Source organism: Schistocerca piceifrons, chromosome X, assembly GCF_021461385.2.
Source record: "Schistocerca piceifrons isolate TAMUIC-IGC-003096 chromosome X, iqSchPice1.1, whole genome shotgun sequence".
In the NCBI taxonomy this organism is placed as follows: Eukaryota; Metazoa; Arthropoda; class Insecta; order Orthoptera; family Acrididae; genus Schistocerca; species Schistocerca piceifrons.
The window spans coordinates 666352052-666379948 of NC_060149.1; the positions used below are offsets into that span (position 1 = coordinate 666352052).

Here is a 27897-nt window from a genome sequence, read left to right on the forward strand (position 1 = left end):
CACAATATCCTCAAGAGGACATTCAAGAACTCAATCAATCACTGCCAAGCCTAATAACTGCTTGCTCAGAACCTCATGATTACAGTAACCACCCTGTGTTTATGGGTTCTTATGAACAAAATCTGCATTAAACAGTCATATACACTGCTATAGAAAACTTAAGGATGAGATAGATAAAGTAACATAACATACTTACTACTAGATGGTAATGAATGAACATGCGGGTACATGTTACAGACGTCTACTAGGAAGTTGGATGTCACATGGTGTGAGATCAGCATGACTACAGTGTCAGATGGGACTGGCACTGAACACAAGCCAGTTACAGTGCAATGTGGTGGTGGTGGTGGTGGTTGTTGTTACAACATGGCATGGACACAACATTTGGAAGACTTCACATGTGGAAGAATTATCAGAAAACTGGATGAAGGACGAAGTGTGAAGAGTGTAGCCCACGAGTTTGATCTTGCTCACAGCATTGTTTCACGTGTGTGGCTTGTGTTCCAAACCACAGACACTGAAGGAAAGGAACAGTTTTCCAGGGTCAACTACAGCAGCAGATGATTGCTGGATCACCCCATGTCAAATTGTCGAATTTCAGAACATTTTCCTGCTTGATCATCATGGATTTTGTTGAAATTTTATGTGAATGTTCCCTCATGTCCCCAATAACCCTTCTTGCACTTTAACATTTGCTGAAACAGTACTGCCTGGGGTACAGTCAGTTGTTTGACTATGTGCGACTGCACAGAGCGAGCACGGATTTTAGTTGTTATATCTCAGGCAAAATTTTGTGGAAAGAAATTAAAGAAAATTGGCTGTCTTTTATGACTCCATGCATTCCTTAACAGTAATTTATGTATCACCTTCCAATACTGAATAAATGAAGTTAAAATTTGAAGATTTTGTAAAAACATCAATAATGAGGTATTTTTTACCTGATTTCACAGAAAGCTGTGTTCTATAAAATTTACCAAGCTCGGCTCATTAGGAAGACCATGGTTTTAACTACCAAAATAGTGTGTTTGATTACACAATGTTAGATAATTTGAATCAAAGTTGGTTATGAAAATCCCAGTACGAAGAAATGTAAATTTCGGGTTCTTATATCTCTTAGAGTAAACGCATGCAGGCATGAAACGTACCACATAATACACTGGTAGCACAAGGATGTGGAATAAAAAATTTCATCCACCTGCTATTCTTCAATAATCAACAAATTAGTCAAAAAGATGGTGGTTTTTATGAAAAGGTGAAAATAGGGAATACTTGACACTTTCTTTTACACATACTGTTTTCTGTGAAAGCTTCGAAACCAGGCTCATCTGAAATGTGTTTTAAATCCCCCCAAAACACTGGTCTGAATTTCCAACATGCACTAACAATGGTACATAAACTGAGACAAACTAGTTGGAAAAATTGTGCTGTGAATAAAATTTTAACTTTGGCTTCATATATCTCATTGATTAGAGGCATGATAAACAAGACTCTGGACAACAACAACAACTCAGCAACATAAGGTTTTCCAGTATAAAAAACTTATTCACGCATTACTTTCTGAATTTCTATAAAATCAACTCTAACTTGTTTTTCAAGGAAATAACAAAAATAGGTCAAATTCAATTTGCTCTTAGAAAATCTGTTTTCCACAAGTGATTTCAATCCAATCACAATTGCAAAGAACATGTTTTCAAGTATTCAGAAAATTGCATTTGATTTTCCAGTGCGCACTAACAATACCTGGAAATTTGAGGAAATGTGTCACAGCAGCAGGCTACATTGCAGCAACCTATTGTGCATGTTTCGTTGCATGAGGTTTTTACCTTTATAGTTACAATTAATATCAAACTATATTGCATTGGTCCATGGTGACATTGTCTTTACTGGTTCATAAACATGAACCGGCAATCCCATCACCATATGGGTCACACCTGATAGCTGTGAAATACCACCCATGAGTTGGGTTTTACATCTATGTTCCCGCCCTGTAATTTGGTTTCTTAATTTAGTTTCCAAAACCCTGTCATGATAAATGTCTGCTTATAAAGCCAGTAAAAAGTTATATCAGTTTTGGTTTTAAACTTGACACATTGCAACATTATTGAAATATCAACGAAACAAAATGATGCACTGGTAAACCTCATGCATCCTCCTGGCCCAGCTCATTCATTTTATTGGCCCAAAAGTCAAGATGTTCGCTGGGTACTAGCACAACACCTCATTTCCCCACGCATTGATCCTTAAACATCATCTGGCCATCAGTATCAATTTCCAGAAAAGGAACTGCAGAAAGTGGCTCAAGAATTTTGAAAAATATGAATTGCAATGTTGAGATGTTTAAAATCAAACATGACATTACTTTTTGCTTACTACCTATATGAGATCCTTCTATGGATTTGAGAATTGGAGATTAGGTACTTAGCAAATGACTTTGTAAGTGGACAGGTACCACCACAAGGCTCTGGAACCCAAATTAAGAAACCAAATTACAGACTTGGGAACATGGGTGAAGAAACCCACTCATGAGTGGTATTCCACAGCTACCGGGCGTGGCCACTATGGTGGTGGGGTGGAGAGTTTATGTTCTTGAACTGGTAGTGACAATTTCACAAAGGACCAACAAAATATAGTCAGATATTACTTATCAATACAAAAATAAAAACCTCATGCAATGGAACACGGACAGTATGTTACTGCAATGTAGCCTGTTGCTGTGGTACATTCCCTCAAATTTGTCTGTAATTTTCAGGTATTGTTAGTGCACATTGCAAAATCAAGTATGATTTTTTTTTTGAATGCTTGAAAACACATGCTTTCCAGCTGTGATTATTTTGTAATTTTTACAAAAACCAAGTTCGAACTGATTTTGTAGAAATTTAAGAGGCATGTCGATAAAATAACATCTCCAAGGCACTGGAGCCATGAGGAACACCTTTATGCTAGATCTGGCAACGCCAGCGTGTAGCTTGCCCCCCCCCCCCCCCCAATCCGAACCCAACCCACTGTGACACTTGGTCTTGACTGAGCAGCCATTCATGACTGAGCTCCCCCTCATTTCTCCCACCAGGTGCAAGTTGCATGCAGTGATCCTTTTTTGAGCACCAAGAGCAGTACCCCCATTGACATCCATTGTTAGGTATGTAAACTCTATGGGCCACTGTGTACAGATGTCAAAAAATGGGAACGGATAGATGTATAGACGTATTTGGTCAGCCTTTGATTTCAGCCAAAACAATTGCAAATGTGGAGAAACAACTGCAAATGTGGAGAAACAAATGTCTGAAGATCGGCACGTGACAGTTTGCGAGCTGTGTGAACGGATCCCTGAAGTCAGTAAGAGTACAAGTGACAATATTTTGACTGAACACTTGCATTATCACAAAGTGTGTGCAAAGTGGGTCGCCGAAATGCTCACCGAAGATCGTAAGCGGCAACATGTTGAAGTGGCCCACAGATTCCTGGAGTACTACGCCCAACAGGACAAGGAATTTTTGGATTCAGTTGTCACTGGCAACAACACCTAGGTACACTACACAACATCTAAAACTATGGAAAAGTCTTGTCAGTGGCAACATTCAAATTTGGCAAGGCTACAGAAGTTCAAACAAACATTGTCTGTCGGCAAAGTGATTGCCATTGTGTTCTGGCAGAGAAAAGGTGTATTGTTATGTGAGTTTATGCTTACCGGCACAACAATAAATGCTGCTTGCTACTGTTAGGCTTTAAAACAACCGTGTCATGGCTTTAAAAATTGTAGGAGGAGACCACTGACAAAGGGAGTGTGTTTTCACCACAACAATGCTCATCCCCATATCGCCCATGCAATAGCAGATCTCCTGACCCAATTCAGATGGGATACCCTCACCCATCCCCCTACAGACCCGAGTTAGTACTTGGTGATTCTCATCCATTTCCCGGGCTGAAGTCATACCTGGGTGGAATGTATTTCCAGACCAATGACACGTTGAAAAACAAGGTCCAGCACTATGCACACAGCATGGTGGGAAGAGTTCTATGACAAAGATATATGAAAAATACCATAGCACATGCAAATGTGCACTGATCGCAACTGTGATTACATTGAAAACTAGCTGCAAGTCCAGCCTTTCGATCAATGTGACATTCATTGCCAATAAATGTGTTTCCCATGTAGGGGGAACAAACTGGAGACATTTTCTGGACACACCTCATAGAAAGCTGTATGTTGAATGGTATTTTATGTTGGAAAACGTTATTCTGTTAATTTACTGTGTCCAAATTTCATGTTTATCATGCCTGTAATCAACGAGATATAAGAAGCCAAAGTTAAAACTTTATTCCAAATAGTAGTCACCTGCTCAGACTCAGTCTGAGTAGTGATTCTGGATGTACTCTCACATGGCAAGACGTAGGAACATGTAATGCATCCAGGAACATTGTCAGACATGATTGTTTTTGTGGTCCAGGTATTATGGTGTGGGGAGGCATAATGGTTGGTTGGTTGGTTTGGGGAAGGAGACCAGACAGCGTGGTCATCGGTCTCATCGGATTAGGGAAGAATGGGGAAGGAAGTCGGCCGTGCCCTTTCAGAGGTACCATCCCGGCATTTGCCTGGAGTGATTTAGGGAAATCACGGAAAACCTAAATCAGGATGGCCGGACGCGGGATTGAACCGTCGTCCTTCCGAATGCGAGTCCAGTGTGCTACCACTGCGCCACCTCGCTCGGTCGAGGCATAATGTCACATGGGCATAGTGATCTCCAAATCTTTGAACAGGATACACTCACTGGTCAAGATAATTCTGACACTGTACTTTTTCCCTCTGTGTGTCTTTTCAGGGGTGCATATTCAGCCCTGACTTCAGTTTTATGGATGACTAAGTGTGACTGCATTGAACAGCCCAGATGGAGTAGCTCTTGGAATGAGAGGAAATCTGTTGAATGGACTGGTTTGCTTGTTCCCAGACTTGAGCATGCATTGAATGTATTTGGGAGATGTGTTTCAGCATGTCTACATGCACCAAAGACCATTCAGCAATAGTCGATTGCGTGATGGAGAAACCACAAGAACGCCTGCCAACCTTGTGGCCAGCATGGGAGTACATTGCACAGCATGCATTGCCATCCAAGGCGCTCACACAACCTATTAAGAACCATGTCCTGCCTTCTGTAATGTCCAGGAGACCATCCTGAATCATCGTGTAACTATTGTCTTTAAATAACAGTGTCACCTCATTCTGCATTTCTTCTGCACATACTGCAACAGTTCTTTTTATGTAAGAGCCAACTTTCATCAGTCTACATTAGTTGGCAGTGGCACATCATTCAAAAGCTACTTTTGTCCTAAGTTTTGCACACAAGGTTGGCAAGGCGTTCTTGTCAACTCTGCAACTGACATGGACACACGAAAAGTAGCATATAAAAGCTACTTCGCATCCATTATTATGTATGGTATTGTTTTTTGGGGTAACTCGACAAACTTAGTGCGGATACTAAAAATACAGAAAAAATCATACAAAATATGTGCACTATAAATCACAAAGAACCATGTCGACCATTACTTAGAAAACTTAAAATATTAACTCTGCCATCCTTATACATATACGAGATTATTATATTTTTGTACACCAGACATGAATTACTTGAGGGAAACCATTTTGTCCTTTCACATGATACCAGAAACAAAGAAAATTTTATGCTCCCCACCCACCACCTCAGACTGTATGCCAGAGACCTCAATACATGGGAATGAAAATTTGTAATAGATTGAAAGGGAACAAGTTGATGCAGATGAATTTAGGTTCACTTAAAAGAAAGCTATGGGAGGTACTGACACTGAAGTGTTATTACTCAGTGGATGAATTCATGTGGGTCAAACTGGAAATTTGAGCTGGGTACAATGTGTTATCCTTATAGTGTTGTTATTTATTATAGTGCGATTATTTATTAATGTAAAAGTCATTGTAATTGTTTTATAAATTTTTGACATGTCTCCTGCATGCAAACCAAATGGATTGCAAATGTACTTCATGAGATGAATAAAACACAATTCACAAAAATTCACAATTTCAGGCATTTTCAGATTAAAACTAGATCATTCCTTTTATAATACATCTTCAAATACATATTGGAACTGACTAAATCCTATGACGGAAGGTATTATTTGTGTGGATCACCATAAAAGCTTGGAATCTAGACGACATGGTGTGTGTTCGCATTATGCTGAATGCTGTATGGTGCACATCAGGTAGGTATTAGAAGGCAGTTAACGTGTTTCGATGTATACAGAATATTGCCCATCTAGTGTATACTACACAAATGTGCTTTGAGACAGCAGCTCCTAAGACTAGGGTGTTCCTCACCGCCGGCCGGAGTGGCCAAGCGGTTCTAGGCGCTACAGTCTGGAACCGCGCGACCGCTACTGTCGCAGGTTCGAATCCTGCCTCAGGCATGGATGTGTGTGATGTCCTTAGGTTAGCTAGGTTTACGTAGTTCTAAGTTCTAGGGGACTGATGACCTCCGAAGTTAAGTCCCATAGTGCTCAGAGCCATTTGAACCATTTGTTCCTCACCATCTGTGCATAAGAATATTTGTGGTGTTCTCTTATGCAAACTTCTGTATGATAGAAGCCAACCTAGTCTCTAATCAGATAGGATACAAAAATCCAAACTCACTTTTTATAAGTATAAATGCCGTCCAGCATTGAGGTACTTATTCCATTACAGTGCTTTTTGTTTGGTGAAAAAGAATGCAACTCTTGAAAATTAAGGTTAAAAGAAACACAGTTTCACGTTTTCCACAACAATTTGTCTTTTTCCACGGTCATATTGTGCTTAGTCCCTAATCAATTTCAAGACAAAATTCTTCAAATTTCATTGAAATATATAGGAACATAATGGGGGCTTAACAGAAAAAAAATGCTTAAAATGAATGTGGTATATTTTAACCAAGAAACTAATCTACAAAGATCCAATAACCGAATTAAGTTAAACTTCCTCACAAATTAAAACTGTGTGCTGGAACAGGACTCTAACACGGGACTTTTGCCTTTCCTCCACGAGTGCTAGTCCCCACAAAACATGCAAGAAAACTTCTGCAAATTTCGGAAGGTAGGAGACGTACTGGTAGAAATAAAGCTGTGAGGATGGGTTGTGAGTTGTATTTAGGTATCTCAGTTGGTAGAGCAGTTGCCCGTGAAAGGTAAAGATCTTGGGTTTGAGTTCCAGTTGGGTACAAAGTTTTAATCATTCAGGAAGTTTCATATCAGTGCACATTCCACTGTACACACTCCACTGCAGAGTGAAAAATTCATTCTTGAACAGAATCATGTGCCGTAATTAATACAAAATTTTTTTTATTGGAAAACAAGAATAAGGCTAGGTTGCAAAGTAAGTAAAATATTATTAATAATACATTTCTACCAGGAATAAACAGCTGTTGGGAGCACACACTGACATAATAACAAAGAGCATTTAGTAAAATATTACATTTTTTCCAAAGAGATTGTACAATAAAGTTCAAATACAATGTGTAAAAAACAATTATGGAAAGAACAGTAACAAAATAATTTGGCGAGGAAACACACATGTATATTAAATGAAGACACAAGCAAGTATTTTTTAGAGATAGAACTACTACTTCAATCTGAGAAACCTCTTTCTAAGCACTTTCCACAATTTTTGTTTTCTTACTTTGGAGCTCTCATAGCTTTTCTCTAAGCTCTTTCCTACTTCTCTCATTTTATTTTGAGGTCTTCTCAACTGCTATTTTCTCCACTAATGGTTTACTGCAATTACCACATGCATTTTAGAAGCAATGGATTAACAGCTTTGTGATGAGTACAGATCCAACACCCATCATGACCCTGACCACATCATGAACTGTATGAAGGGCTATTGGGGAGATGTCAGTCAAATTTTCAAACAGAATGGGGGAGTTGTCAGAGAAATATCTTTCAAGGCTGGTACTGCTATTGAAAGGAATCCAAAGCTAGCTTGATGAATCTCTTAAATTCTCATGTCCACTCTTATCCCCAAAGGCCAGCATACAGAACTGATTGAAGCGATCATCATCCCCATAAATTTCTTTGTGGATTTACTTTACTGACCTGATCTCTAAAAACATTTTGGAACTAATATGTTACCATAGTGATTTAAGGTAGTGACATGTGTCAATGGTGTGTCTAACCATCTCTTCAAAAGATGGGCATTAATTACCACTTCAAGGTCTAAAAATATGGTGCCCTTTGTAAAGGAATATGCCAAGATCCGGAATTTTGAATACCATACTGTTCATAAATGTAAGTAATTCATTCCAAAACGCAGAGATACCTTTCTCTGATACATCATATTAATTGAGAGCTTTTTTGGTTCCATACTTTATGTCCACTTTCTGATATCTCAAAAGATTTATGTTGTCGTTTATTTTGAAGATAGCCTGTCTCTCCAAAACTTTTGGTTTGACAAATTTTGTCATTATTTCTCTGACCAAAGATTGGAGGGAAGTATAGAAGAATGCTGCTAAGGGGGTATCTGACAAATTTAATCGAAACTTATCCCGGAAATGAAAAACAGATTCATCTGCTGGTTTAAGCTAAACTTATTCAAACTCTCATCAAATCCAAGTGCAAAGATGTCACGGGCAGCAACAGTATCCTGTAGTTCTTGAGTGACAAATAGCTCCAGTCTGAACACAATGCTATTACATACTTTTGACTTTTGAAGCTACACTCTGGTAGAAATATTGCTGTCTGGGAATGTATCTGGTCAGAGATTAACAAGGCTGACAATGTCCCAAGAAGATTGGTGTGTCATGGCAGCTAACAGAGGTGAACAGATCCCTCCCCATGTCACAACCTCCCTCTAGCAATGTCAGCCATCATCCAGATGTTTCTGCAGTAAGTGCCTGATGTTGATGCCTAAGGGTAGGACCTGGTTGCTGGGAAACAAAATGACTGACTGACGCACTCCCTGCCTACACCACAGCAAACTAAAAACACACGGAGACTAATAAAAATACTACATTTCTTCACTGAAACTGGTAATTTTATTATTCAGTGCACTTACTGAGTCGAGGGCACCATCAGAATTGATGATCAGCTGAGAGTGTCCTGTGATGGGAGGCGGCACCACGGGATATGTTTGATGCGTAGCACTGGGGCCATGGCATTGATTAGCATGGATACAGGCACTCTCACCTTCCTACTAACTTCAAACCCAATGTGCTTCTTTCTCCTTGCATGACTGGATGAAGCCTGTCTGCACATCCTGCTGAGGGAGTTCACAAAGTGTGCACTGAAAACTGAATTTTTTTTCAGACGTGTGCTCTGCAACCAACCAAAATTTGGAATCCTCAGCCAAGCGAGGGTTGAACCTACACTACCAGTTCTTCGAATGAGCCCTGAGTCAACATATGCATTAGACAAGATTGTATCTAAACAATACAGCAAGTTGTGTCCACGAGTTTACAAAGACGGAAAGCCACGAAAGGAATCTCACAACCCAGACTACTTTCTTTCCTATGAGCATGCACCACACCATCCCCTCATCTACTTCCATTTTTGTATGCGTGCACAGGAAGGCAATAATATCTTCGTTGATTGTACGTAACTGAAAGTATTTTACAGTGACTAAGACCCACAACAGCGTCATAAGATTAGCCAATAAAGAGAGAAATGATGCAAAGAGTCACCCCAAATGGCCCAGACGTGTACCCGTAGTCCCCCACTTGCCCTCTGGCCACCGGCATCATACTGTTCCCATTGATGGCTAATAGCTCAACAGTAACATGTGCAACTCCCACAGGCTGACAGCCAAAGGCATGCTTGTCAGTGTTCTAATGATGCTATTTTATGTCTAATTCTAAAGCTCTATAATCAGCCTTGTTTTACCCAAAAGCAATCAGATTGATAGCTGTTGGCATGCTACAACAGCAATTTTTGGTTTACATTCAAAACAAAACAATATACCATATGCAAACTTATCACATTCTAGTACACCTGGTTAGAAATTACTGGATTCAATTAGTTCATAAACTGCCCTAAAAGAACATGCCTTTGTCATCACATTGAGTCAGTAAAGAAAGCAATACTTGCATTTGGACAGATGTAAATGTAAACCACACCAAATACTCTTCACAGCTCCTTGCTGGTCACATTGCATCACAAACGCATAGAATCATAGCACAACAACAAACCAGGAAAGCAGGGCCAGACTGCAGCAGTAGGTGTGCAAGCCATTCCATGTCTACAATAACAAACCTCAGCCAGGCCGAGCCAAGCTCAACCAGAACTTTCCGTACATTATTAACTTGTATTCTGTCCTCAAATCCTCAGTGCCCCTCTACACTTTTAAAGGTTCAAGACACAATGTGTGGCATCAGTTCATGAACCTTTCCAGTATCTTATCTTCACAGCTTGCCAAGATAAATCGTGGTAACCCATTTATGAGGTTTTCTCAGCAAAAGCTGACTGACAGTTTGCTACTGTATCCTCCTTGTACCCAGCACCAAATCACTAGTACAGGATGAACTTCTAATAAAGCTTATGTAATGGTGGAACGGTGATTTAAACCTAGCAGTTTGACTGCTTTACAAGAAATAATGTTAATTCAATTAGTCAACTGCTATAAACAAAATAAATAGTATTTAAATGTGAGAGAGACTACATGTTAATCCACTGAAATTGGACTTGTTACCTGTATGTTTAATGACAGTTGGGCTTGATCGAGGAACTATTTTCCTTTTACATTTCTCTGCAACATGGTTTGCTGATGCTGATTTACTTAAATCCTGGAAAAGAAATGCTTTAATCAGCTAATACAGCATTTCTGGCCATATTTTGACTTCGGTACACATTCAGGTTCTTTCCATTATTACATTTGTTTATATTATTCTTAAGTTTCTAATATATCTTGCTGCTGAATCATGAAGATTCAGGAGACCAAAAGTATGTATAATATTTTTCCAAAACATAGACATGAGGAGCAGCAATGGTATGTTCAGACAATGATGATAAAATGTTTACCATTCCATTGACAGCAAGATGACTGGAAACAGATTACTACCACAGAAGATACAAGAATAGAGAACAGAAGCAGCTATAGTGTTACAGTAGGAATCATGTGGCATTTGTGTGAAGTAATTTAAGGAAACTGTACAATAGTAAATCAGGACTGTCAGATAGGTATTTGATTCCTGCTTCTCCTGAGTATGAATTTATTGTTTATGAATTGCTGCCCCTCCTTGCTCAGTAATAAAGCTGATTTTTACTTCTGGCAACGTTCTGTATCCGAAAAAATACCAAACAGCACTAAGTTTTCACTTTACATAACAGATGGATCTTCTCCCCCCCTCCTCTTCCTCCACAACCAACATGCAAAGTGTTAAGCGAACAGGTTTTCTGATTGAAGGAGGGCGATGGTATACTAGCTTCAAGAGCACCAATCTCGTAAATCAAAGTGGTGCATACAATCCTCAAGATGAGTGCTTTAAAAAACACACGGAATGGAAAGAGGGGCAAATTATTTGCTAAATTTATGGAAGAAATGTGTGTTAAAGTAAGCCGAAATGCAAGTTCAAGTGAAAAATAAGATAAATGAAAAATTCCAAAGAGAATAATTTTGGTTAAGGCCAATACAGTGGCATGCACTAACAACATGAACGTACTCAGCCTTGAGGCACTTGGAACAACAGTTTTCATTTTATGACAATGTGTATGGCATGCACTTTGGAAACCAGCATGAATTTAGGTATTACGGACTAGAAAATGATCAGGTAGCAAATGTTAGAGCTTTGAACTAAAACAAAACACAGGGAGATCTAAACATCAAAATACCATGTTCAGCAATTTGTACAGCAAACATGTGAAAAAGAGGATTTCATTATGATCTAAAAGTAATTCTTTTTTGTATTATTTCACAGATCAATAAATAATGGAAGATCTAAATGGAAGATATGAAAATGCAGATGCTCCCCAATTATTTTATTCTATACAAAGCTGAAACTACAAAAGATTATACCACTAAGTCCCATCTTCAATGTGGTCATTACAGCTGGTGTAAGACAAAAGCATATATATGAGCATTTCCACTTAGAATGAGTAGTAGTTCATGTTGGTAAATTGCACACTGAACCTGTATCGGGTATATGTCAAGTGGCATAAATCTTAAAAAAGTAAATTACAACCTGAAACTTATGAATGTTTTGAGTTGTTATTTTAGGTACGGTGTTGCAGTGGAACATTTTGATATCAGTAATCAAACCTATTAAAGGAAATGTTGGAGTAAAACTTTTACTGCTGTTTAATACTAACAGAATATGATGTGCTAATTATATTGAGCCTTAGCCTTTGAAATTAAGTGCCCAGAGAGGTGGCAGATTAGTAATACCCTGGACTTTCATTCAGGCGAATGGCAGTTCAAATTTCGCCAAGGCGTAAGACCTCTTCTAATAACGGCATTGTTGAACAAGATTTTAAACCCTTATCTTTCTTCCTTCTAAAAGGAGTTAAAGGTTTATGTACAAAATGACCATTGCAAGGCTTTGAAGGCTGAACTATTAATTATTTGATCTCATTCGGGCTCTACATTATTGTTGGAAGTATGTTTCATCGTGTTTATAATACATTCAGGTTGACATATGCTAGTGCATGTAGGTATAACCTGTAACACTTCCAGATGCAAAGTAGAGCATGTTAATGCTACACAAAATATCTACAAATAATTTCATACTGTACTAGCACAAAAGACATGTAATATGGAAAGAATATTAATTATAAACCCCATGGAAAAACCACTGGTTGCAATGTTTAGAATCTCAGGTGGAAACATCAGTCTTTGAATCATATGCAACATTATCATGAGGAGGAGTACGAGTTTCTGTCGCGTATTGTCACAGGTGACAAAGCATCGTGTCACCATTTTGAACAGGAAAGTGAGCATCAGAGCAAGCAGTGGAAACATGCAACTACATCATCCCCACAGCAAGCTAGTTTTAGTAAAGTCACGATGTCCTCCTTTTTCGTCCACAAGGGCCCACCACTTGTGAAATTCCTGGAATGAGGAATCACCATCAACGCCCAGCGCTATCAAGCCACTTTACAGAACCTTAGATGAGCCATCAAGCCAAAACTCCGAGGCATGTTGTCCAATGGCGTTATCCTCCTGCATGATAATGCTTGTCCACGCATGGCCAATGCAGTGAAGACAACATTGCAGCAGTTTCGGTGGGGAATGCTAGAACATCCACTGTACAGTACCGAACTTTCACCGTGTGACTTTCATGTGTTTGGACCTCTAAAACAAGCTATTTGCGGACATCTATTCGCAACGGGCGATGAAGTATGTGACTGGGTCCAGGTCTGGATCCAACAGCAGCCTACTAGCTTCTTCAAGGATGGAATCGACCGGCTAGTGCTGCAATGGGATAAATGGGCCCACAGTTTTGGCAACTATTTTTGAGTATGTGCACTGTGTATAGCTACACGTTTTAATTAATAAAATTGTTACCATTACTTTACACTAGTGACCGGGTTCTTGAATGCCCCTTATATTTATCCTGGCTACATTTCGGTTCGTTATTGTTTTGGTGGCCAGCATTATCAGTGTTATTGCTTATTTGGATTTGGTTGCTGAGTACCTTCTTTTCCATTGCAATGACTCTTTGTATGTGAAAGTTTTCTTGCAATGTTAGGAGCTTTTCGTTGTGATTATTCACTCTGATAATTGTCACACAACCCAACAGTGATGATCAACACAATACAAAAAATTGAACACATCACAACAAGAACACTGCAATATGCACAGAACATGACAAAGTGCAACACACCCACCATCATAAATTTCATTCAAAATTAATAAATCTCATGGATACAGAATTCACAGAGAAAGAAACACAGCTATTAGAGAAACGGCTCAAACACATCATCAGTACAAAAATATATAACCACTACATAGAAAACCTGATTGTAGATACAGAAAACATCCTGACAGAGGAAGAAAAAAAAAAAGGAAACAACCCTATAAATATTGGGCTAACACAATGACTAGTGAAGAAATAAATAAATAAACAACAATCACCATGTCAAAGAAAGAGTAAAACAGAGAACTTCAAACAGAAGAAAACACCACCAAGAAATTAAAAGAAAAACTACAAGCTAAGATCATCATAGTCACAAGAGCTGATAAAGGGAACAGCACAGTATTGATCAATAAAGAACAATATATAGAAAAGGTTAAGATTTCATCTCCTCTAACAATATCACAAAACTGAAATCTGATCCAGCAGCACACTTCCAGACATACATAAAAAAACAACCTCAAAGACATCAGACATATACTCACAGATAAGTAAAAACAACACATCACACAGAAGAACCCCAAAAGCACCAACACTCCGAAGCCAACCCAAGGTCCACAAACCCTACATCCCATTGAGGGCTGTTATTAATTTCATGAATGCACCATTATACCATGTGGCAAAACACATACACAAAATCATAATGCAACATTATGAAATGAAAAACAGCAGAACAATGAAAAACACAAATGAACTCATAACACAAATAAAAGACTTACATATCTCACAAACAGCGTCGCTCATCTCTCTTGACATGAAGAACATGTACACCTCAATACACACTGCAGGCACAATAAAACTAATTGAAGAAAAGATACTGACATAGAACAGACTACCCACAGACAATATTAATGAAATAACTAAAACCCTCAAAGCAATCACATCCCAATATTACTTCCAATTTGAAAAGGAATTTTACTTAAAATTAGATTCATATTCATCAGCCACATAGAAAACATGATCTTTGATACAGTCATCACAAAGAAAGGATACAAAATTGTTTACTGGTATAGATATGTAGACCCCATGATCTGTATGGTAGATGAACCAACAGAGAAAACTGATAAACTTCATACAGATATAAACAACATACATAAAAATAATCAATTCATCATGGAAAAAGAAATACAAAAGAAAATACATTTCTTGGATATAACAATAAAGAGAAACAATAAATACACATTTGACATCTTCAGAAAGCCAATAGCTACAGATGTAATTATACGTGGTTTATCCAACCATCCACAAAATCAAAAATTAGCACTCCTACCACACACGTTACACAGACTAAATAACAACCGACTCAGCAAAGAAAACTATGAAAAAGAATTACAAACAGTCAACCCATAGCCGCAAACAATGGTTACAACACCCATATAGTACAATAACGAAACCAAAAAATTAAAATCCAGCTAAAGAAAAATCAAAACAAGCAGAGAACACAAACACCAAAGAACCCCACAGACACTACAGCACACACGGAAACACAAAACAATAACACTCATGACTTGAATAACAGAAAAAAATGGTACAGTATTACATACAAACAGAAAGCAACACACAAGATAGCAAATATACTAAAGAAACAGGGATTACACATAGCTTACAGAACAAGAAACAGACTCCAATCACATTTAAAAACAACAGACAAACCAGATAAATACCAAGGAGCTGGTACATACCAGCTAGAGTGCCAAGAATGCAAAACAGTATATCTGGGGATGACAAGCAGGAATTTCAAATTTAGATGTAAAGAACATATAAGAAGTTGGAACTATGAAAATAGCCTTTCTACCTTCGCCAAACACCTGATAAAACATGGACATGAACCATCCAACATGGAATATGACATGAAAGTTATCAGAGTGAATAAGCACAACAAAGAGCTCCTGACATCGCAAGAAAACTTTAACAAAGAGCCATTGCAATGGAAAGGAAGGTACTCAACAACCAAATCCATACAGGGTGCTACAAAAAGGTACGGCCAAACTTTCAGGAAACATTCCTTACACACAAAGAAAGAAAATATGTTATGTGGACATGTGTCCGGAAATGCTTACTTCCCATGTTAGAGCTCATTTTATTACTTCTCTTCAAATCGCATTAATCATGGAATGGAAACACACAGCAACAGAACGTACCAGCGTGACTTCAAACACTTTGTTACAGGAAATGTTCAAAATGTTCTCCATTAGCGAGGATACATGCATCCACCCTCTGTCGCATGGAATCCCTGATGCGCTGATGCAGCCGTGGAGAATGGCGTATTGTATCAGAGCCGTCCACAATACGAGCACGAAGAGTCTCTAAATTTGGTACTGGGGTTGCGTAGACAAGAGCTTTCAAATGCCCCCATAAATGAAAGTCAAGAGGGTTGAGGTCAGGAGAGCGTGGAGGCCATGGAATTGGTCCGCCTCTACCAATCCATCGGTCACCGAATCTGTTGTTGAGAAGCTTACGAACACTTCGACTGAAATGTGCAGGAGCTCCATCATGCATGAACCACATGTTGTGTCGTACTTGTAAAGGCACGTGTTCTAGCAGCACAGGTAGAGTATCCCGTATGAAATCACGATAACATGCTCCATTGAGCGTAGGTGGAAGAACATGGGGCCCAATCAAGACATCACCAACAATGCCTGCCCAAACGTTCACAGAAAATCTGTGTTGACGTGACTGCACTACTGCGTGCGGATTCTCGTCAGCCCACACATGTTGATTGTGAAAATTCAAATTTTTTTCACGTTGGAATGAAGCCTCATCTGTAAAGAGAACATTTGCACTGAAATGAGGATTGGCACATTGTTGGATGAACCATTCGCAGAAGTGTACCCCTGGAGGCCAGTCAGCTGCTGATAGTGCCTGCACACGCTGTACATGGTACGGAAACAACTGGTTCTCCCGTAGCACTCTCCATACAGTGACGTGGTCAATGTTACCTTGTACAGCAGCAACTTCTCTGACGCTGACATTAGGGTTATCGTCAACTGCACGAAGAATTGCCTCATCTATTGCAGGTGTCCTCGTCGTTCTAGGTCTTCCCCAGTCGCGAGTCATAGGCTGGAATGTTCCGTGCTCCCCAAGACGCCAATCAATTGCTTCGAACGTCTTCCTGTCGGGACACCTTCGTTCTGGAAATCTGTCTCGATACAAACGTACCGCACCACAGCTATTGCCGCATGCTAATTCATACATCAAATGGGCATCTGCCAACTCCGCATTTGTAAACATTGCACTGACTGCAAAACCACGTTTGTGATGAACAATAACCTGTTGATGCTACATACTGATGTGCTTGATGCTAGTACTGTACAGCAATGAGTTGCATGTCAACACAAGCACCGAAGTCAACATTACCTTCCTTCAATTGGGCCAACTGGTGGTGAATCGAGGAAGTACAGTACATACTGACGAAACTAAAATGAGCTCTAACATGGAAATTAAGCATTTCCGGACACATGTCCACATAACATCTTTTTTTTATTTGTGTGTGAGGAATGTTTCCTGAAAGTTTGGCCGTACCTTTTTTGTAACACCCACTTTTCTCCCCCCCCCCCCCCCCCCCCCCCCCACACACACACACACACACACACAAAAATCAAAAAACAAATTAAAAGTATCAAGCCACAACACAACACAAACAAATGACAGACAAACACACAGCAACAGTTGGCAATGCTACACACCGAAAACACACATGTTGATCACAAAAAATTGAAAGTGCAAGTAATATATGCAATGTGATGAATGTGGGTGAAGGAATGCCAGGAATCAGCCAGCTAGAGTATGGAAACTAACAAATACATCTCCAGGAGCGCACACAAGTTAACAGTGTTGGAAATCATAAGTAACACCGAACGATAAGTTCACATAACAAACTTTGTGCTACAAAAGTTGATTTTAAAATACAAACAGGAGAATGACATGACAAAATATAATATAGCAGCATATTATATCTACCACATAATACGTTCATCGTATGTCTAAAAGGAAACATGTATTACAGGCCACTGATGATGTTTCCCAAATAAAAGAAGTGAAACACATATGGCAACTAAACGAACTGCCTCAAGTAGTTGCATAGACAGTACATACATCCATGAATTTAAAGCAACTAAGGGAAAGATGGAAAACAGAAAAAATTGCGATAATTTGTATGTGTTGAACAATAACATTGTCTAGTAGAGATTTAACTTTTTACTTGATGTTCATAGATTCATCAATTGAAAGAAATTAGAGTTTCACCCATTGTCATTTATCACCAATGCAAGTCTCAGATAATCAATTTCCATTGAAAGATATTAAATAGCCACAGCAAAGCAAGACATCTCTGCAGAACTGACATGAGCAGCCATACAATTGATTCACTGACAACAGTTTCTTGTGCCATGCTGCCTTGGTCTGATTTCGATTCCTTTTACTTTTCACCTCCTTTTCGGTTCCCTTCTCTTTCCTCACCATTACTCACCGTGAGCTGTCCAGTTGCTCAGTGCACAGGAATGAGTGCAACCCAGCTCGCACAAGCAGATATGTTACCGTGCCTAATAAGGTGTAGGAAAACAGCTTCCAATCATCTTGCAATGGCTCAATACAGGTTTTGTATCATTTTCATGGGAATACTAAACCATTCTTCATGCAAAATAGTGGCAAGTTTAGGTAACGATGCAGGTGGATAGCCATCGTGCACCCTTCTCTACAAAGAAGACCACAAAGTCTCAATAATAAAGAAATAGGATGACTGAGATGGCTACATGAGATGCAGTAATTCACCCTTGTGCTCACAAAACCAATCCTGGACAATGTGAGCTATGTGAACAGAAGTCCTGTCATCTTGAAACACATCACCACCACCAGGGAACAACTAATATTTTACCAAGGGATGGTCCTGAACAGGCAAAATGGTCACATAATCCTTGGCAATACTGCAAAATTCCACAGTAAGCATGGGGATCTTGGGATACCAAAATATGGCTGCCCAAATCATTGAACCTCTGGCACGTTTCTCTCCTGGGACGTAAACTCAACCAGAAGTTGGAAACAGTCTGAAACAAGACCCATGCAATTAAATAACTTTCTCACATTACTCAATACTCCAGATTTTATGGTTCTGGCACCAATTTTCCCATTACAGGCATTTGCATTACTGATATGTGATTTCAGAATTACAGATCGCTCTGAAATTCCCAGCTTATGAAGCTCTCTTCATGTTGTTTTGGTGCTGGCAGGATTCGTGAGTGTGGCATCGAGCTCTGCAGTGACTTTTTCAGCTGCTGTCCTCTTGTTCTGGCACCAGCAATGTATTGAGGACATAGCACAGCACCTGTTCTTGGTCAAATATGACAGTGCGAACTGCAGGCTCCACTAGTATCAGTATTTATGTTCAAGCATGCATTTCTCATAGTGTTTCCATATTTTTGTCCAACCCTTGTACAGCCTGTGTTCCGAAATGTTACAAGATTTACTATGTTCCAAAAAGTCACATACACAGATCTATTCTCTAAATAAGAAACTCTGCCATCACCAGCATATATTCTTAAGAAATGGGCGAAACATCAGTGAAATTTCTGCTTACTGGCACTCTCACTTGTGGTAACACATTGTTTCACACAAGGGAAGTATTCACATCTTTTTGAGGTCTATTTGTAATGTTTCCACTTAAAGTCGAAGGAATATTATCCTCCTCTGTATTGTAGTAAGTGGGCTACTTTTTGTCTATCACGTTCCATCTGCCTTGTAATAAATATTCCTAAGAGACAGAGCATTAAGTAACAAAAGATGTTCGTTTCATCACAATTTAATTTGCGCATTAATTTGGTTCAAAAGTATTTATAAGCTCTAAAACACACTCAAACTGTCATATCTTGATTTATCATCCCAAAGATGCTAACAGTTTCTAACTATATGAAAACTTAATTTCTTCCAAGTGTCCATTTAAGATAATGAAACATCAGAGGCATCAAATTTGCATTTAATGGAGAGTCATAGCAGAATCTAAAGGGGGGAGGGGGTAAGTCCGTGGGACAAGGGTGGCAGGATGAAGAGAAACTAACTTACCAGTTTAGCAGCTGATGAACTTGTGTAAGTAACTGGAGGAAGGATTATTTTCTTGGACTTGCAGGGAGTACTGCAATCTTGTGATACCTGAAATAGAAACAACAGCTATTTACTCAAATAATTACTTATAATAATGAGGACAATAAATTTTTGACAATATAATACAATAGGATAGATAAAAAATCTACTCACCAAGCTGCACGGCAGAACACGCACATAAAAGGAGGTTATAATTAGGCAAGCTTTCAGAGCCAGTGTCTCCTCCTTCAAGCAGAAGGATTGAAGGGAAGGAAGAGTGGTGAGGGGAAAGGACTGGAGAGATCTAGGAAAAGGGTAGATTTCAGGAAAGTCACCCAGAACCAAGGTCAGGAGAGACTTACTGGATGGGATGAGAGAGAAAGACTGATTGTTGGTGACTGCACTGGACAAGATTTGAAACCCCAGGTTTTTCAAATCTTGTCTGGTAAGTCTCCTCTGACCCATGGTTCTGGGTGACTTTCCTGAAATCTAACCATTTTCCTAGACCTCTGCAGTCCTCTTCCGTCACCCTTCTTCCTTCCCCTTCAAGCCTTCTGCCTGAAGAAGGAGCCAGTGGCTCCGAAAGCTTGCCTAATTATAACCTCCTTTTGTGTGTGTGTTCTGCTGCTGCTTGGTCAAATAATTACTTAGCTATTTCACCTGTTTGGCAATTAATATCTATGCATTTTTATCCAAAAATACTGTAGCAACAGAAAAATTAGAGGATACAGATGCACACTGCAGGGAAGTTCTTCACCTCAGTGAAAGACATACACTTTCATTCTCCTTCACAACATGTTACTGATGTGACACCATATTTGTCTAATCTTGCTCAACATGGCAAAACAGAAGAATTCTTGGATCTTTTAGAATTGAGATATAGAAAATACCAAACCTGAACATTATATTGCTTTGGAGTGACTTCAAAGGTTAAATAGGTAGAGAAAACAAATTTAGGAACACAGAAGAGCATTACCCTACCCACAAAAGAACCAATAAAAGTAGTACGAGACTGATCAGTCAAAGTCAAAATTCTCATGTGAAGCTAATTTTGACCTCCTTCACGAAGCTACCAAGAACAGCCAAATCATGGATATCTCCAAACCCAATGTTGGGAGAATTTCAGTTAGATCATGTAGCTGACTCTCAAAAAAGTTCTAAAGAAATTATGAATGTGAGTGTGAATGTTATAAGGAGTGGTGAATTTGATTCTGACCTCAATCCCTCTAAAATTAAGGTTAAACTCTTAATATAATACCAACATACATATAATAACAAAATAATAAAGCCAAAAATATCAAGACAAATTTCAAATAGCTAAAGGTGACAAATGGCCAGATTATCTAAGGAAATTAATACTGCACAGAAAACATTTGGGCCACTCAAAAATAAAATATGGTGGAATGACACACATGAATAAGCTTTAAATGAGAGGACCTAATATGGGAAAAATTAGTATTTTCAAGAAAAATGAACAGACAGACCAATTTAAATAGCAAAGAAAGGCAACAGCAAATATGATTAGAAGAACTAAGAGAGTTTTTGAAAAGAGGATACTTGCTGAAATTGAGGAAAACTTTTCAAAAAATAATATCAATCATTTTTATAAGACATTTAAGGATAGACTGAAAAGATACCAAACCCCAAGTTTCCATAAATTAAAATGGCAGACTTGGCATAAGTAACAATGAAAACTGTAAAAATCAGTAAAATATTTTTACCAGTTTCTTAAATGTCCAGGACCAACCCACAACCTGAAATTTTCAAACACTCATGAAAATCTAGAAGATTATGATTTACCTCCAACAATAAAAGAAACTAAAGAAGTAATTAAAACCTTAAAAATAAATGAAGCTTGTGGAGAAGACTCTGTTACAGTAGAAATTTTCTCTACCAAAAATAAAAAATGAGGAAGTATTAATCTTTGAGTAAATCTGGAAAACAGAAAAAATTACTGTTGAGTGGAAAGTAGCCTTAATACATCCACTGCATAATAAAGGCAATAAACAAGAATATTAACTACTGCAATGAAATTTATATGATACCAGTTGTACATAAAATATTTTCCGAATTTTATTAGGCAGAATATAAACAACAATGGACAGGCGAATATCACGGTAGTTTTAGGATGGGCAGATGATGTGTGCAACAAATGTTTAACCTGATTGTAATCATTTTTCACAGATTACTGAATAAAAAAGGTATTGTGGCAATGTCTGCTGATTTCAAAAGACCTCTGAGTCTATTGACAGATAGACTACAGATAAAACAATATGAGAATTTGGTGCAAAGTCTAAATTAACAGATCTAATTTATGAAACACCTACAGACACAGTATTTAAAGTCAAATTTGTGTAACAAACATCTCACCCTTTGAAATAAACACAGGTGCACAGCAAGGTGATAGTCTATCCCCGATTCTTTTTTGTTCCAAGATAGAAAAAAAAAGTGAGAATTTGGAAGAAAAACTAAATGAAATGTGATTTCACCAATACAGTTGAGAACAGGAAACAAAAATACTGGAATAAATTTTCTTGCATTTGCAGATGACTGCTACACTGTCTGAAAATGTGATATCTGCAGTACCACAAATTAATCTTTTAAAATAAAAATCTGGTAGGACTCACTTAAGAATTTCTGCAGAAAAACATTTTCTTACATACATTAAAAATGAACTGAAATTTCTGGAAAGATATTGGCCAACTTGAAAAAATTTAAAAAAATTAAATATCTAGAAGAGATATTACAGGAAAATGGTCGGAAATAGATGCTATGGAGGAAAGGATACACAAAATGGGAAGGGCATATGGTATAATTAAAAACGTTTACAGCAAAAAAGTCATTACAACACAGCAGTGAAGCCAAAATATCTGTATGCAAGCGAATGTCAAGCATTAAAGTATAATTTAGATAGATTAAAAATACTAAAAAGTCTATGGGAGGTTGGAAATTATGTAGTGATGATGAAATTTATCAAAATGTAGAAAACATAGCAGAATTAATTGTGGTAACCCACGCACTGGCACCTTACCCACTGTTAAGTTAGCAGGATGTGAGGCACTGACCTGTCACACATTATTCAAGTAGCCCGTGCTGGCGCACGGCGGATAACTTTGGCCGCCATGAGACAGCATACTCAGACAGTGAGTGCTGTCAGCTGTGCATCAAGAGCAGCTTGCACAGCTGCCACCCAGTATCATCACATGGAAATGTCACATCATTTTATGTAACTCCAGAGTGGAGTGATTTCATTCTCATTCCGTAATGGTTTAGGCTCTTGTCAACTTCACTCTGCTCACTGATCACTATATGGCTTTTTGGCATTGACTCTGCTATGTAAAAGGATGATGTACAGAATCTGTTCTCAGTGCCAGAATTACAGTGATTGAATTCTTAGTGACATTCTTACTATCGTTTCTTACAACACAAATGGCAACAAGTAAAGTTCATTCTTAACATGTTTCTTGCAACAGGCGCATCCTCGGAGGTCGTCCTACAGAGTTTACTACAGCAGCAATTTAACAACCACAGTATTTGGAAATGCAATAACAGAAACACACAGTCATGCTGGACAGGGGTTCGATGGGCCAGTTAATGAGGATTCAAATTTTGCTGGCCTACCCGGCTATATTCCCCGCCTCTGACAAAGACCGGGGAATCATATAAAAAACACGTAGGGCAACACTTTGTGGCCTTCAAAGCAAGATGCCAACTCAATTAAAGCTCTCTCTCTGTCATGGATCTACCCAAACATGAATCACTTGTTAGGGAAATCAGCCCCCCCTCCCCCAGGATCCTTCATCTTTCGTTTGACAAAATGTGTCACTTACAATTATTGCAAACATACATACCCATGTGATTTTCATGAGAGTGAAGTATTATCATCACAAGTGTCTTTTGTTACTGCTCAATCTCAAGAACCTTATGCATACACAATGGTTCGGAATGCTATCATGCCAAAAGGCGTTACAGTTTGAAGATCCCCCTTTAGAAAAGTACTCAAGATGGCCCAAGCATTTGAAGTTCCCTGTGCCTTGGGCCATCAATTAGATTATTGGGCAGACATAGCCACCGTCCACTCGGACAGCAATTGGTGTATTCACATACACCTCCAAAAGCAGAGATCGCAGCAGGGAATGTGCCTGGCCGCCATGCTCCACATAAACACGGCCATGGCGAAAAAGTTCCGGCAAGCTCCTACTCTCGTTTTGTTCAACACAACTGGGCCACTTGTCCACAGAATTTGGCATTATGTCGTTTATGTCATAAGAAAAGTCTTATTGTGACTGTGTGCAATGCTTAGTCGGCTTCCGCTGTACGTCTCACGTCTCAGCCTATGGACATTAATGTCGTTAGGAATGTGTGTGACAATTTTGCAATTGTTTCAAACAAACTGTTCATCAATGTACGCATCAATGAAATCCCTCCTTCATGCCTTCAAGTGGCCATGGATGCAGCAGCCTCACTTCTGAATTCTAACGGTTATCTACACCTTGGTTCACATCTGCTGTATGCTACTTCGTGCCATCTTGTCACTTAAAACAGACAGTAGATTCCTATTCTTGGACAGTTAACAGCAAAGACAATACTCGAGGTGATGGTTTGGCCAGTGACATTTCTTGTAGCAGACAGTGTATTCACAGTAAATTTGTTTGGCTTTGATGCTTTTTGAGCATTTTGATTTATGGTCACTGATTCCATTCATTTAGTGTATGACCTTGTGCCCTGTCGAGAGTTGGACGACTTGTGCAAGGAATATTCTGACCTTTTTCACCGGGACTCAGCACAGCCACCAATTACAGAGCACATATCACTCTCAAATCCATGGTGTGACCTCGTTTTTCTCATAACAGGTCCATATCACTCGCACTTTGTGCTCAAGTGAAGGAAGAATCAAGCAGACATAGCTTTAGGCATCACAGAACCCATATTATGCTGCCCATGGGCCCCACTGTTAGTCATTATCAGGAAACTGACAGACAAGCTCCGACTTTGTGAGGATTTTAAAGTGACAGTGTATGGTCAATATGTACCCCGTTCCTCGCCCAGACAAACTCTTAAGGAAACTGGCTGGCGGACAGTATTTTTCAAAACTACATTTGGCAGAAGCATATTTACAGCTGCCACACAAAGAATCATGTCAGCTTCTTATTGTCAAACCACCTTACCGCCTGTATATGTACAATTCGTTGGTTTTTGGCATTGCTAGAATTCAAGCTATTTTTCCAAAGTTATTTGGAGCAACTTACATAACAAATCCCTTGTATCAATTAGATCGCTGACACTGTCATTACCAGTCCCACCACCAAGGACAATCTTCACAATCCTCATCTTTTGTTTCAGACCTTGAGTGATGCAGGTCTCAAGAGCAACTTAGATAATTCAAATTTCTTCCAGACCTCTGCAGAATAGTTGGGACATTTTATTTCTCATACAGCCAACCAACAGTCACAGTGCGGCTATTGTGGCCCTACCGCACCCTACTTATGTGAAGGAGTGCCAAGCATCCTTAGGCAAAGTTGAATATTATCACAAGTTCCTTGCAAAGACAGCTTCAGTTTCTTATCCTCTAAATCAACTGCATAAGCAAGGTGCATCATTTGAGTGGACATCTGCCTGCAAAGAAGCATTCAGGCTGTTTAAAGATGGTTTACATTCTGCGCCGAGTCTAGCCACCTACCAGGCGGTGCACCAGCTTGCGGTTGCAACAGACATCACAGTATGGTGCGGAATCACACTGTCTCAATGTAATGAAGAAGACTTATTCTTCAAGCTTGCAGTGAATTTACGGAAGACATGTGCCGTAGGGTAATCACTAACTTCAGTGTTCGTTTGACGAAAGTTAGGAATCGAAATGGTGGACATATTGAGCATGTGCTGAGTTAGAACGAGTCTCCATGGACTGCTCTTCATTGTAGTGTATGTTTCTTTCAGATTGTATTGACAAAGTTTATATTCAAAAACAAAATGGTAACACATCTCGTGCGCCACCCTATATATACTGGTCCAGGATCGATTGTGAAATTTAACATTTAATCACTGCTTGTACTAAGTGTGCACATTAGCAGGCCAATCATCAGCAATGTTATTCACTGTGGCCTGAGCCGTCACAACGTAAAGTGCCCTCCGCCACACACCGTTGGGTGGCTTGCGGAGTATAAATGTAGATGTAGATGTAGAACCTTAGAAGTGCTCCTCTGTTCTTGTTTCCAATCCTCTCTGAGTACGTCAGGACCTGGGTGTGGATCTTCCTGCACAGCAGCTGTAAACACTGCATACACAGCAGGTACTGCTTCCGCCAGATCCATCTCCCGCCCCCAAGCCTTATGACATATTCATGGATTCAGTTCTGGCATTGCTACAACCAGTCGCCAGGGTTCCACCCACTGGCATCAGCCCGCAGCAATGCTATCACTGACTGGTCATTTTCGGTGTTCTTCTCAAGTGCAGGCTGACAGGGAGCTCTTTGCCGCACAGACAGCATCAACCGGTGGCACCACAGAGGACATGGATGTTGCCTTGCTGAGCGCCAAGTACTGTCCCATGCTACAGTAAAGGGACACTGGGGTGGCATCAGCCTATAGTCATCTCAACAAAAGGAGAGGACTGTGGTAACTCGCTGTTACTACCTAAATTGCACTTGCACCTCACAGCCTGTTAAGTCAGCAAGACACGAGGCACTGGCTCATCACATGTTATTCAAGTAGCCACCCTGGTGCACAGCAGCTAAGCTCGACCATCAGGAGGCTGCACATTCAGACATCAGACAGCTGCGCACCAAGAGCGCCTTGAACAGTTGCCACCCAGTGTCACTATGTGGAAACATCATGTGTCATTCTATATAACCTTAGAGCAGAATGGCTTCATTCTCAATCTGTAATGCTTTATACTCTTGTTAACTTCACTCCTCTCACAGAACACTGTATGTCTTATTGGCACAGACTAGGCCACGTTATAAGGCAATGTATGAACATGTTCTGGTGTCAGTATTAAAGTGACTGCATTATTATTGGCATTCTTAGTATTGTGTTACAACAATAATGAATGTTATTTTTTGGACATTTATATTAAATGTCAGACAGTAGTTAACCAAAAAGATCTTCAAATATTTGGGGATACGAAGTCGCCAACAAGTTGGATCCACGAAGTGAAAAATGATTTAGAAAAAAATAATGCAAATGAAACAGCTGACAGAAGTGTTTAGGGAAAAAGTTATTGAATACGGAAGGATTTGAAGGTAGGAGAATGGGAAAAAACTGGTCTGAAGTGGTCAAAATACTGGAAGAAAGAACATAGTGAACAGATGAAAGGGTCCTGGAAGAAATTAAGGAACTAAAATTGACATGTGGTCTGTAGTTGGCCCATATACAAGGTGAAGAAAAAAGTCACACTTGGCAGTCAGCATGCAATTATTCATCCCAATTCAAGACTTATCTATCAAAACCGAGTCTCACCAACAGGTTTAACAGATTTAAAAAATGAGGTTCTCACAATGCTGTAACTGCCTGCAGTGGGCTAAGAATAGGTAGCACGAACTCTGTCCTGTGCTGGAGTAGCCCCATTAGCTCAGCGAGATGAGGCAATGTCATGGGCAATGATACGCAGATGCGCCAATGTCTGAGTTGTGTTCACACTGAGCTTTCACCCCCCCCCCCCCTCCTCCTCCTCCCACAATACAGGATCTTATGTATTTCTTTCTGTTACTGTTACCTTTATTTAAACATTAAGAAATAACATGTCCTACTTACAGACATAAATGACCACTTTGTTTTATCTGTGACACAAATAAAGCCAATAGAAAATAATAGCAGATACAGTAACACTGTCTGTATCCAAAGACGTACAAAAAACACTAGATTGGAAATTATGCTACATGCAATAATTCCATTCTGTACATTTTGACGCCCAGGCTTATCTTCACAGAGCCAGTACATATACATGCGAGCAACATTCACTATACACAAGATGTTCAAAGCGACCACCTTGTATTTGC

General features: G+C 39.3%; 1 protein-coding gene across 2 annotated transcripts in view; it reads right to left on the reverse strand.

The window, feature by feature from the left end:
* The window catches only part of LOC124722979, a 241189-nt gene that overhangs the window by 11979 nt on the left and 201313 nt on the right, over positions 1-27897 (reverse strand). For both annotated transcript variants that reach the window (XM_047248149.1, XM_047248148.1), the window contains 2 exons: positions 19887-19973; positions 10673-10766 (listed from right to left, as the gene is read on the reverse strand). In XM_047248149.1, coding sequence (XP_047104105.1) covers positions 10673-10766; positions 19887-19973 — 181 coding nt within the window. The remainder of the gene's footprint in view (positions 1-10672; positions 10767-19886; positions 19974-27897) is intronic.